The sequence below is a fragment of the Odocoileus virginianus genome, chromosome 1, assembly GCF_023699985.2.
Source record: "Odocoileus virginianus isolate 20LAN1187 ecotype Illinois chromosome 1, Ovbor_1.2, whole genome shotgun sequence".
NCBI lineage: Eukaryota > Metazoa > Chordata > Mammalia > Artiodactyla > Cervidae > Odocoileus > Odocoileus virginianus.
In genome coordinates this window covers 15,362,100-15,374,332 of record NC_069674.1, presented here as the reverse complement: position 1 = coordinate 15,374,332, position 12,233 = coordinate 15,362,100, and the positions used below count along the sequence as shown (strand labels likewise).

Genomic DNA, 12,233 nt, shown 5'->3' with positions numbered 1-12,233 from the left:
TGCCTCCTGACTCAGCTTGGTGGGAAAATATAATCCCTGACCTTCGCTCTGTCAGCCCCCTGTCTGCCTTCCCCTCTGCTCCCCACTCACCTGGTTGTGGACAGTGTTCAGCTGGTTGTTGAAGGTCATGGTCAGGTTGGTGGATGTGCTGGGGGCCACGTGCGTGATGAAAGGGGTTTTGCTCTGGTTCACCGTGTCATACATGTTCACCCGACGCTTGCAAATCTCCATGTTCTGGAAACATGATTTGACGCTGTTCATGCAAAAGGTAGAGACAGAGGTGTCAGGGAAAGAGAGTAACATGGAATTACAGGGGAGAAAATGGAGAGAGAAAAAGAGAGGAGAGTTAATCTAATAAACGAAACAACCAAGACACTTCACTTTGGGTCTCAGGTTCCTGGATTTCTCAGGCAATGTCTGCATTTGCAAGAGTTGGTAGTATTTACAGGAATTCCACTCCCCTCCCCGCCTCCTCCCACCCCACACCTTCTCACTGCCTCCTCCCCCTCCTGGGTGGGTAACAGTTCTCCACCAACACAAAACAGACCTTTTGGCTCTCACTGCATTTCCTCCTGCTGCTGATCTGCCTCCTAATTTCCACAGCTCATTCTTGGTTTTCAAAGTGGTTTCTGGCCCATAAATAAACGTGTAAGTTCTCTGATTGGGACAGGTCAGCAATGGATGACCTGCCTCCATCTTCCTTGCCCACACCCTTTCCAGCTAATCCAGGGCACCAGCGCCATCTAGGGGTCAGGCAAAGAATAGCCAACCCAGTATCAGGACCTATTGGCACTCTTAATCCTCCCTGGATTGTGCATGGATGGAGAACAATGATTTTAACAACTACTAATAGCGATGACGTTTACTGACAGCGTGGCAGCTGTTCACAAGCACTCTTTCACTCAGTCCTACAACAACCACGAGGGGAAGACAGACAACTGTTACCCCTATTTTGCGAGTAAGGATAAAGCAGAGAAGGGATAGGTAATTTGCCAAGATCAAGAGCTTCACAAAGACATGTACATTCTCTTTAATTTCCTTCATTCTTCCTTTTTTCTGATTCTTACCCAGTTACATAAAATAAAAATTCTCTCCCTCTTTTTCTTCTTCCATTGCATTCTTGAATCAAAACAAAACTCTTAATTATGAAATTCAAGTATAAAAGTGTTGCAGACACCAGCATTAAGGACAAAGAAAGCCATAAGCGGCCCTGACCAAGTTCTTGAAAACCCACCACAGGATTTTCAATTGTTTGTACATTGTTTCTCATTCACGTCTGCACCTCTCAGGTGGTGTGGAGGTAAAGAATCCGCCTGCCAATGCCGGCGACACGGGTTTGATCCCTGTCTGGGTCGGGAAGATACCCGGGAGTAGGAAATGGCAACCCGCTCCAGTATTCTTGCCTGGAACATTCCATGGACAGAGGAGCCTGGTGGACTACAGTCCGTGGGGTCTGAAAGAGTCAGACACAACTGAGCGCATGTGCCACGCCAAGTCTCATTCACTTCTGGGTCTTCTTCTAATTAAACTTACTTTTTCCTCAAACGCTAATATTTAGGATAGCAAGATCCCATTTAAAATACTTAATTATAAGTAGTGTAGTCACAATAAAATTCTACCATTTTAAGATGACAACTACATACTGTACTACAGGTAAGTGAGATTCTGGGCCAAGTAGATGCTTGTGGGCTATCCCAAAACATCCTCTCCGTGAAATATTTTCTGAACTGACTTAGACATTCTTTGTGAGTTAGTGATGACTTACACTGGCCACACAACGCACATGAAGTAAACAATGACTGATGACCCTGGAAAGAAGGAAAACGTGTTCTCCGGTGACCAAGAGCTAAAAACACGAATGCTAGCAATGCCAACACGTTCTGAGCATCGACTCAGTACCAAACCTACTGCTCAGTGCTTTCACATGGAGGCTGAAAGAATAAAACAATGGATTTTGTGTTCTTTTGGACCGTATTTAATGCATCAATGGTTTTTCGACAATTCAACACAAAGCTTTCAGACTCCGAATTCTCTAACTGAAACGATCTGAGTTTTTAGTTTCAGAGGGAAGGACTTTCACACTGGGTTAATGTTGAGAATGGTTTTTAAGGAATTCGTGCACTAGAATCTTGGCATGGAGAAACGAGTGGAGTGTCTTTCATCTGATAATCTAGATGTGGGGGCAGCCCTGGCCCAGCCCCAGGGGTGGGCTGGAGGTTTCTTTTGGCCCCAGACTTCTTCACGGTCTGCCCAGCAAATTCTAGGGTTACTTGGGGATCAGGCCTACTTTGTGCTCCAAGACCCTTCTTTCCTTCGGAGGCCTATTTTCTGAAACCTAAGTTGTCAGTGCATCCCCTGGTCCCACACCAGGTTCTGAGTTAGGAGCTGATGCCCGTGGTTTCCGTGCTGGGTCTTCACCACACACAGTGAAACACCCTGTATTTGCTTCCATGCAGAATCAAGAGACAGGCAGCACCCTGAGGTCATCCAGCCAAGCCTCAAACTTTATGCATGAGACTGTCTCACTGACAGTGCAGGTGGCTCCCCAGGTGGCTCAATGGTAAAGAATCCACCTGCTGATGCAGGAGACGTGGGTTTGATCCCTGGGTCAGGAAGATCCCACGCAGAAGGAAACGGCAGACCACTCCAGTATTCTTGCCTGGGAAACTTCTTGGACAGAGGAGCCTGGCGGGCAGCAGTCCACTGGGTTGCAAAAAAGCTGGACACGGTTGGGCATGCACTAATGTCTCACTGACAGTGCACGTGGCTACCAAGAACCGTCCCACCAGCGCCCCTGCATCTCCTATCCACAGCTGTTTCTCAGCCATCCACTTCACTCCTGATGACACGAAGGCTGATCTTATGGGGGCCCTATGCAGTAAATCACCAAGTCTGCCTCTCTTCTGTGGTTCTGACTGACACCCCTTGACTTATCCCTCCTATACCCAGAAACAGGACAAATCCTGTAATGAGAGTTTGCAAGGGATGGGTCCCAGTTCCTTCTCTGTACTCGGGTCTGGTTGTTTCAAGCATGCTTCTAAGGCAGAGGCACTATCTGGTTGTTGCAATACAATCTGACTTGCTCAACAACAGCTAGTAAGGAACAGACCGAAAAGAGAGGAAGCACCATTGGTGATGGGTGCCACACCCTCATTTCTCGTATGCTGCTGAGGGTCAGATCTAGTCTTGAGACTTGACCCGATCTGATTCTGGCTGTGGCAGGGCCCATGGTGACCCGTGGCTGTCTCAGCTGCAGGCTCTTTCCATGTATCCCTCTCTCTCCTGATGCCATCTGAAATCTGCTGCTCTCTTGAGCACCCTGCTTCTCCCTGCAGACACCCAGGGAGTGGGCTGTTTATTCTTTCATGTTCCAAGTGCCTCAGAGGTTGAAGTGATCTCTCTCCTTACTCTCTGTTTATAGGCTGAACTGTGCCCCTCAAATTCACATGTTAAAGTTCTAACCCCCCAGTACTTAAGAATGGGACTGAATTTGGAGATAGGATCTTTAAAGAGGTGAAATGAGGTCATTAGGGTGGGCACTGATCCAGTTCCTTAGAAGGAGGAGGAAATCAGGACAAAGACAGCATAAGAGGAAGACCACGGGAAGACATGGGCAGAAGGCAGCCATGTGTAAGCCGAGGAGAGAGGCCACAGAAAAAGCCCACTCTGCCGGACACCTCGATCGCAGGCTTCTAGAAGAAGAAAGTGAGTGTCTGCTGTTCATGACACTCAGCCACTCAGTGGTGCTTTGTGGTGGTGTCTCCTTAAACTAATCCTCCCTCCTCTTCTCTCCCCCTCAGTCACCGGGGCCAGGCCACTAGCTCAGTCCTGCCTACCTGGGAGACTTCCAAATGTGAAAAAGTAGAAGTGTTAGTTGCTCAGTTATGTCCGACTCTTTGCGACCCCATGGACTGTAGCCTGCCAGGCTTCTCTGTCCACAGAATTCTCCAGGCAAGAATACTGGGAGTGGGTTGCCATTCCCTTCTCCAGGGGATCTTCCCGACCCAGGGATCGAACTCGAGCTGCCTGCATTACAGGCAGATTCCTTACTGTCTGATCCAGCGGGGAGGCCCTTCGGAGGTCACCCAGATTCCTGGTCGGACTCCCTGGCTCCTTACTTCCTTTTCATCTCCAGGGACCTGCTGTCAACACCAGCCACTCCAGACCGTCAAGCCTGAAACCGCGCCATTTCCACAACCACAAATTCAAGCATCCCACCTCCTGAACACACTTTCCACCCATCTGGCTAGTTCAGCTATTACTATACTAAGCATTCTCTGAGCTGATCAGACCACTCAGTCTCTTTGGACCCCTCCCAGCTTCACTTCCTTTCTCTTTTAGCTAAGCCTCGCATGGCCATGACTTTGGATTACAGTCTCTTCACTGCCAACACCATAAATCTGTGTCAATCTTTTTCTCTTAGCAGCCCAGCCAAATGCCAACCTGGAAGGACCCTGTTGATTCCATGCCTTCACCTGGGGAGTTAATTTACACCCCGCGGTTTTCACATCCAACCCCCATACTCAGCGATTCTGCTCTGTTTCTCTGTTCAATTGTCTCTGCTACCTTCCACTACCTAAGCTTTCCAGCCCTCCTTTAACCACCAATACCATTTTCAACAAGGAGAGACAGAAGCTGGTGGAAGAAGCCCCTGAACTCTCCTCCACTGCACCAGGCACTTGGAATAGCCAAATGCTCTCCTCTGCCCACCCTCTGATGTTGCCTATTCCTCTACCTGCCCTCTGAATCCTGGTCCTTCCCACTACCTCGAGAAACATTTTCTTAGTATCCTTTATCTTTAATCTTTTACTTACTACCAGGCACTTCCCATTAGCCTCTTAAGATGCTCAAGTCTCTTCCATGTGAAAAGAAAACTCCCCTTTGGGCCTTCCTGAGTCACCCCTCTATTTCCTCCCTCCCCTAACACAGCCTTCCTTCCTGAAAGGGTACCATCTATTTCTTCACCTCTTCCTCAATCTTTCAGCCTGCTAAACTGGTTTCTGCTTTTACCATCCATGGAAACAGCTCTCCGTAAGTTAACAGCAGCCTCCAAGTTGCCAAATCTGATGGGCATTTTTTCCAAGCTTATTTGACTTGATCGACCGACAGCAGACCGATCTTTGTTTAACACAACTCCAATCAGCCATTCCCTGGCCATCAGTCCTTTAATGACTTCCCATTACTCTTAGGAGAAAGAGCGAAATCCATAACACGGAAGCCCTGCCACTGGCTTATCCTGAGGCCTCACCTCTCCCTGTCCCCGGGCTCTTGTGCTTGATCTTGCCCATGCTGGGGTCTCCGCCTGACAAGGCCCCTCCTGCTCTCACTGGCCTTTCCACCAAGCACCTCCTTCTCCTTGGGCGGTCACATCCATGGGTCATCCCCGCCCTGCCTCCAGCAAGGTCCCCTTGTTACATGCTCTGCTCGTCCTTTGTATCCCCTGAGAACAGCCTGGTTATTTGGGGATTGCTGGTTTAGTGCCTTCCTCTCTCCAATAGGGGCTTCCCTGGAGGCTCAGCTGGTAATCCGCCTGCAGTGTGGGAGACCTGGGTTTGATCCCTGGGTTGGGAAGGTCCCCTGGAGAAGGGACTGGCTACCCACTCTAGTATTCTGGCCTGTAGAATTCCATGGATTATAATAGTCCATGAAGTCACAGAGTCAGACACAACTAAACAACTTTCACTTTTCACTTTCCCTTCTATAGACTCTAAACTCCCCAGGGTGGCCATCTGCTCTGCTCCCCACTGCCTCCAGCCCCTGGCCCAGCCCTGTGAATGAATGAATGAATGAACAAACCAACAGATCCCAATCCACACGGGACCAAGTCCACGCGTGACCTCTGGCTTGCACATGGCTTTACATCACAGATGCCGCCATTCTGAGCACCTCCTTTTGTGCAGACACCCCGGGTCCGGTCCACCCGGCCTCTGCCCTCTCATTCCCCACTGTTCCCTCTTTTTGGTGTTAAGAAAACTTCAGCCCAGGGTCCCAATGTGGCTGCCGACTACTTTTATAAATACTGTTTTAGTGGAACACAGCCTCCCTTGTCAGTTTCTGTAATGTCTACAGCTGCTTTCAACTCTAATGGAAGAGCTGAGTTGTTGTGACAGAGACCATACGGCTACAAAGCCTGAATTTTTTTTTTTTTTTTGGGCCTCGAGGCATGTGGGATCTTGGTTCCCTGACCAGGGATCAAACCTGCGTTCCTTGCATTGAAAGGAGCTCAGAGTCTTGAACACTGGATCCACCAGGGAAGTCCCTACAAAGCCTGAAATATGCACTACCTGGGGCTTTAAAGAAAAAGTCTGCCGACCTCTGGGATAAAGCACCGACTGGGACACCTACTGTGTGCTGTGGGGAAAGTCGAGTAAGTGCGTCATGGTGACGAAGGGGTGGTTCAGGGTCTCGATTGGAGTGATTCTCTTATCGGCATCTATGGTCAGCATCTTCTTCAGCAGGTCGATGAACTCCCGCCGGTCCGCCTTCTCCACCAACATGTCACTCCCTTCCAAATCTGTCGTCATGTTCACCTGCAAGCAAGTGGGGACAAGTTACCAAGACCCTGCTGGGCCTCCCTAGCCCCATTCCTCTTATTCTGTGCTCTGCGGCTCCATCCTAATCTCTCAGTCACCCCTTCCCAACCCCCAGAAGGCTGTGTCTGCCCCGTGGGGGGTGCTGCCACAGGTCATCACTGCCTGCAGGTCATGGCTGTTCTCTCTGCAGGAGAGGCCAGGGGAGGCTGCTGAGGGAAGAGAGGCCCCTGTGGGCACCTGCACACATATGAATGTGCGGGTGCAGCTGGCTCCAGCTTTCATCGGTTAGGTTGAAATGCACCTTGCATCATGCCTCATTGAAAAGAACCATAAGATGAAAAGAATTCTGGAGACTGAGCTTATGACAACGTGAATATACTGAATGGTATACTTAGAGTTGTACCATTTTCAGTTCAGTTCAATCGCTCAGTCGTGTCTGACTCTTTGCGACCCCATGAACTGCAGCATGCCAGGCTTCCCTGACCATCACCAATTCCTGGAGTCCACCCAAACCCATGTTCATTGAGTCAGTGATGCCATCCAACCATCTCATCCTCTGTCCTCCTCTTCTCCTCCTGCCCTCAATCTTTCCCAGCATCAGGGTTTAGGCTACACATATTTTCCCATGGTTAAAAAACAATAATTACAACCAAGCAGTAAAAAATAAGATGCAAAAAGGTTTATTTCTTTAACCTTCCAAGAGAGGTATTGGGGCCTGCTTCCCACACCTATAGTGGGTCAGTCTTCTTGCAACTCCTGAGCCAGGGTCTGAGTTATTCGAGTCCCTGGGTTCACTGGGACTGCCTCTGGTGAAGGCAGGCAGGATATCTGAAAACAGATTTTTCTTCCAAGAGCAAGTCTATTTTGTGTGTGTGTGTGCTCAGTTGTTTAGTTATGTCCGACTCTTGTGACCCCATGGACTGTAGCCCACCAGGCTCCTCTGTCCGTGGGATTTCCCAGCAAGAATAGTGGAGCAGGTTTCCATTTCCTTCTCCAGGGGCTTCCTGACCCAGGAATTGAACTTGTGTCTCCTGCATCAGTAGGTAGATTCTTTACCACTGTACTGCCTGGGAAACCGATACTGGGATGACCTTTAAAAGCCTTGTTTTGTGGTGCTTTCTTTTTCTCCCCCCCAAGACATGCACTGGAAAGCAATTTCAGTTTTCTCAGAAAATCAAAGCTTCTCATCAACTGACAAGTATACTTTACTTGGAGTCATGAGTTTTGGTTACGCTTATCTTCAGTAAGAAGTGTCCTAAGTGTTTATTGGTCTGGAGCTGTGTTCCTCATTGCTTTGAAGAAAAACTCACTTTGGGTTGCCCTGATTTTAGACTAGGTTTTTACTCTAAAAATAGCTGACGTTCTAGAATTCTCTCTGGACACAAAGGTGACCTGAGAGAGACTGACTGCAGTGGGTTGTGTTCTCACAAAAGATGGATGTCTTGGTCCCTAGTATCCGGGAATGGAACCTAATTTGGAAACAGTCTCAGCAGATGTACCCAAGTTAAAGTCACAATGAAGTAGGGTGGGCCATACAGCCAATGACTGGTGTCTTTATAAGAGAAAGAAGGGAGATTTTGGATCCAGAGAAAAGTGGGATCACAGGGATGAAGGCCACATGAAGGAGACAGAGATTGGGGGATGCAGATACAATTCAAGGGAAACCGAGGGTTACTGGGGGCCACCAGAAACTAGAACAGCCTGGGCCAGTTTCTTCCTAGAGCTGGTAGAGGGGACATGGCCTGCTGGTACTGTGATCTCAAATTTCCAACCTCCAGTGTCGCAAGAGAATAAACGCTGTTGTCTTAAGTCACCCTTGTTAAGGTGGCACTAGAAAACTCATCATGGTACTCAAATGAACTAACAGGCTTGAATTCTTCTCATGAAGACATCAGTAAGATTGGCTAGTGCTATTTTACAATTGAGAGCCAGTGAACTAAAGCTATTTTTAAAGAGCTGGTGTAAGGTCTTAAAAATGTTCCACAAACCCAGTGGTATACTTCCTAAGGCCGACATATCACTGTTTAAGGTCAAGGTCAGCCACCACAGGTGGATTTCTACCCTCCATCCTCTGTTAATTACTCTGGCAGAAGTGTTGTGCTTGGTTCTGAAAGGGCTAACATTGTATACTCACCCACGGAGCTTACCTGGGCCATGTCATCTAAACAGTTGAAAATGTACTTCCTTGCTTCTTTTGACTTAATCCCCGTCTCTGCTTCATGGTCATCTGGTGTCTGGTCAAGAGAGGCAACAGCCCATTGGTAATGTGAATTATTTCCTAGTCACTGTGACTCAAACCTGTCAACCTCTGCTTCTCCCCCTGAGGATCTTTTCCCACCTTTCAGAGGAGACAGGATTCTTAAAGCGACCTGCCCAGGAATTCCTTCCTCTCTTCCTGCTCCACACTTAGGTCACCCCTCCTCCTTCCTCCCTTCCCATGAACACCTGTTGGGGGGGGTCAGCTCTGAGTTGGGTCTAGGGGATCCCCAAAAGGCAGTATATGCCACAACCCCAAGAGAACCACGTTTTCCTCTAAGTTTAAGGGATGCGGTTAGGTTTCATATGTGGAAAAGCAGAAGCCCTTTGTCTGCACATTTTAAAATTTTAATTTATCAAACTCATACAGACAGAGCTCTTCCTATGTGTCAGGCACTACTTTCTGAAAAAATTATTTATCTATTTAATTATGTATTTATTTTTGGCTGTGTTGGGTCTTCGCTGCATGTGGACTTTCCCCAGTTGTGGCCACTGGGGGTTTCTCATTGTGGTGGCTTTTCTTATTGTGGAGCATGGGCTCCAGGGCATGCGGGCTTCAGTAGTTGGGGTGCACAGGCTTAGTTACCCCTCTGCATGTGCAGCCTTCCCGCAACAGGGGTCGAACCCGAGTCCCCAGCATTGGCAAGCGGATTCTCAACCACTGGACTGCGAGGGAAGTCCCCAGGTACTGTTCCAAAGCATGTGAACTCATGTAATGCCCTTCACAGCCAACTTAGGGAGGCTGATTACCAGCCCATCTTCCAGAGGGGCAAACGGGGGCAGAGAGCTTGAGGAGCTTGCCAAGGTCCCATGACTGCTGGCTCAGGAGTCTGCTTGGCAGTCCCCTCTGTCTGGGTCCAGGGGACACACGTCCGGTTCCTGAACTGGCCTCAGTCTAGGAAGCCGCTGTTTCCAATGACTATGGGGTTTTGGACTCATTCATGGATCACAGGTAACTGATCCTCCAAGACTCAGTCAAGGACAGCACACCTGGAGCTGCTAAGATCCAGGCTTCGACGCGGGAACAGCTGGCCATGAAGGCCTGAGGCTCCTAAGACGCAGAAGTGAACCCCACCCCTGGCCGGCCTCAGCCTCCTCCCGCCAGGACTCTTTTTCACTGGACCTGACCTTGAGCCGCTCACCCTCAACAGCTACCAAATGCCAGCCTCCCATCAAGAGCCTCAGAGGCCTGCTCAGCTGCCAGATCTCTTTTCTAAATCTTTTGCCATCACTGACCATGCATTATCTCTAAATGTATTACAGTTTGGCTGTGGTTTCTGTTAAAAAAATACCCACCCACACTCTTGCAAAAAATAAAGAAACACCTAAAATGAACACAAAACACACTTAAGACATGTATTATTTTCTCCTTCCCAGGGGGAAAAAAAACACAACATTAATTTTAATTACTAGGCACAGATCAAAGTGAAAGCAAAATATGTTTCCGTTAAAGTCAAACTGCCCGAGTTTACAGTGTGCAGTGAGGCGCTACACCACCTGCTGGCGGGGCCAGCAGAGCCTCCCGGAGCCTCGGGATGCTGGCTGCTGCCCGCAAAGCTCTGCACCCTTCAGGGCCTGGCTCAGATGCTCCTCCTCGCCCCTCTGCCGTAGCAGGAGCCAAGGCTCCCTCCTCCAGGCCCCCACACTGTTCCTGCCTGGAACAGGGTGCTGGTCATGGGGAGGGGGCAGGGCCTGTCACACAAGTTCAGTCTCCCTCTGCACTGGGAGCTCCTTAAGGGCGGGGGGCCGTTCACTTCTTTCATTTCTCTACCCAGTAGCCAACCAGGCAGGTCGTCCAGGTTTACTGGATGAAATCGAGGGAGTTTAGCAATCAGAGCTTGAGCTGCAAAGGCAGTAGGTCAAGCAAAGCGGTGCTTTCTGAACATTCGAAAATCCATCCACCATGTATCAACCACAGTCGCGCCTCCCCTGTAGCCGAATCAGTCAGAGCCAGGACCAACATGCCTCATTTAAAGGCTCCCCACAAATGGGACCTTCTTCCCCAAAAGCTGGGTGTTGGTGAGGAACGAGGTGTGCGTTCTTCCTACCTTCAGCCTCCACAGAGGATACGGCGAGTCCGTGTCCCGGTTGAAAAACCTAGTTGTCTTTGTCCCTGCGCTTAATAAATATTCTGCTGGCAAACCCTGTGTTTGTGAAATATACCGGATCTGCAAGGAAAGATGGGAATGAGGTCAGGGCTTTTCCTGTCACCATACACGTGGTATACTAACGGCTCTAGCGTCTCGGAGAAAAATGACAATTTTATAGGGAGAGAAAGAAGTAATCAAAGGAAAAGGAAGAAGAACAAAGAAAAGCCAGGCGATCCTCAATTGTAAATTTGGATACTGGTACTTAAGGAGATAACACAGATAAGATGCTTCAATAAAGGTCGTGGCTAAATTTTTTAAAAAAAGCAATAGAAAGGAAGCAAGGTTTGGGAGACAGTATCACACCTCAGAGCCCCACCCCTACGTCAGGTTATGAAAGGGGTGCCCATCCAGACAAAGGGAGAGAGCTGGCTGAGGACACCTGTCCTGTCTGGACCCACCTGATCGTACTCTGAAGCTCCTGGATATAGCGGCCAGCCCAGGAACAGCTCTGCGATGACGCAGCCCAAAGACCACATGTCAATTGCCTCACAAAATGGTAAGCCCAGGATGATCTCAGGGGCCCTGAAAAGGAAGAATGGGAAAAAAAAAAGTCATTAGCAATTTGGAAATGCAGGAAGCTATTTCTATATGAATTCTACACACACACACACAAAATCCAGTCTTTCAAACCAAGCTATCGTTAGTGACCCTCTCAAGGTTCTGTTGTTCTTGAGCTGGGTTGCAATGATCCCTGCATCCTTTGGCCTGGTTCTCCCTTCAGCGGGGAGCCTGGTTGGATGACTGGCTGAGATGCATGATTGGTCTGAGGTTGCAGAGAAGACCCAGAGGGAACCACAGCTATTGCTTCATTACCATCATGCTCCAGCCAGATGAGCTAATCAACGCTTTTGAGATACTCAGGAATTATCTTTTGTAGCTGAAAACCCAGGAAACCAACCTTTAGAGAATGCCCAGGGTTTGTTTTTTTTTTTTTTTTTTTTTTTTTTGCTGAGTGGCCTACAGGATCTTAGTTCCCTGACCAGGGATCAAACCTGCACCCTGAGCATTCAGTGGAAGCTCCGAGTCTTAACCACTGGGTCACCAGGGAAGTCCCAAGGATGCTCAGTTTTTATAAAGGAATTCTGAAGCAGAAGTATTCTATTTTCAGTCATATATAAAACAAGTTGCCTCCACCCAGAATGGGATTAAATCCACTATCTGTTTATGCCAACAATCCCTTTTTAGGAGTTTGTATCACACTTTTCCAAGGAAACACTAGTTTTGTTTTTTTATTATCTTCTAAAGAATTCTCTACCATGACAATTATAGTACCTGGTTCATGATCTGTTAACCA

The 12,233-nt window shown here is 48.5% G+C and overlaps 1 protein-coding gene across 5 annotated transcripts in view; it reads right to left on the bottom strand.

Annotated features, from left to right (window-relative positions):
- The window catches only part of HIPK2 (homeodomain interacting protein kinase 2), a 210,892-nt gene that overhangs the window by 57,882 nt on the left and 140,777 nt on the right, over positions 1-12,233 (bottom strand). For all 5 annotated transcript variants that reach the window (XM_070465041.1, XM_070465024.1, XM_020899418.2 and 2 more), the window contains exons 3-7: positions 11,338-11,461; positions 10,838-10,957; positions 8,681-8,767; positions 6,346-6,530; positions 91-253 (exon numbers count right to left, since the gene is read on the bottom strand). In XM_070465041.1, the coding sequence (XP_070321142.1) occupies positions 91-253; positions 6,346-6,530; positions 8,681-8,767; positions 10,838-10,957; positions 11,338-11,461 (679 nt within the window). The remainder of the gene's footprint in view (positions 1-90; positions 254-6,345; positions 6,531-8,680; positions 8,768-10,837; positions 10,958-11,337; positions 11,462-12,233) is intronic.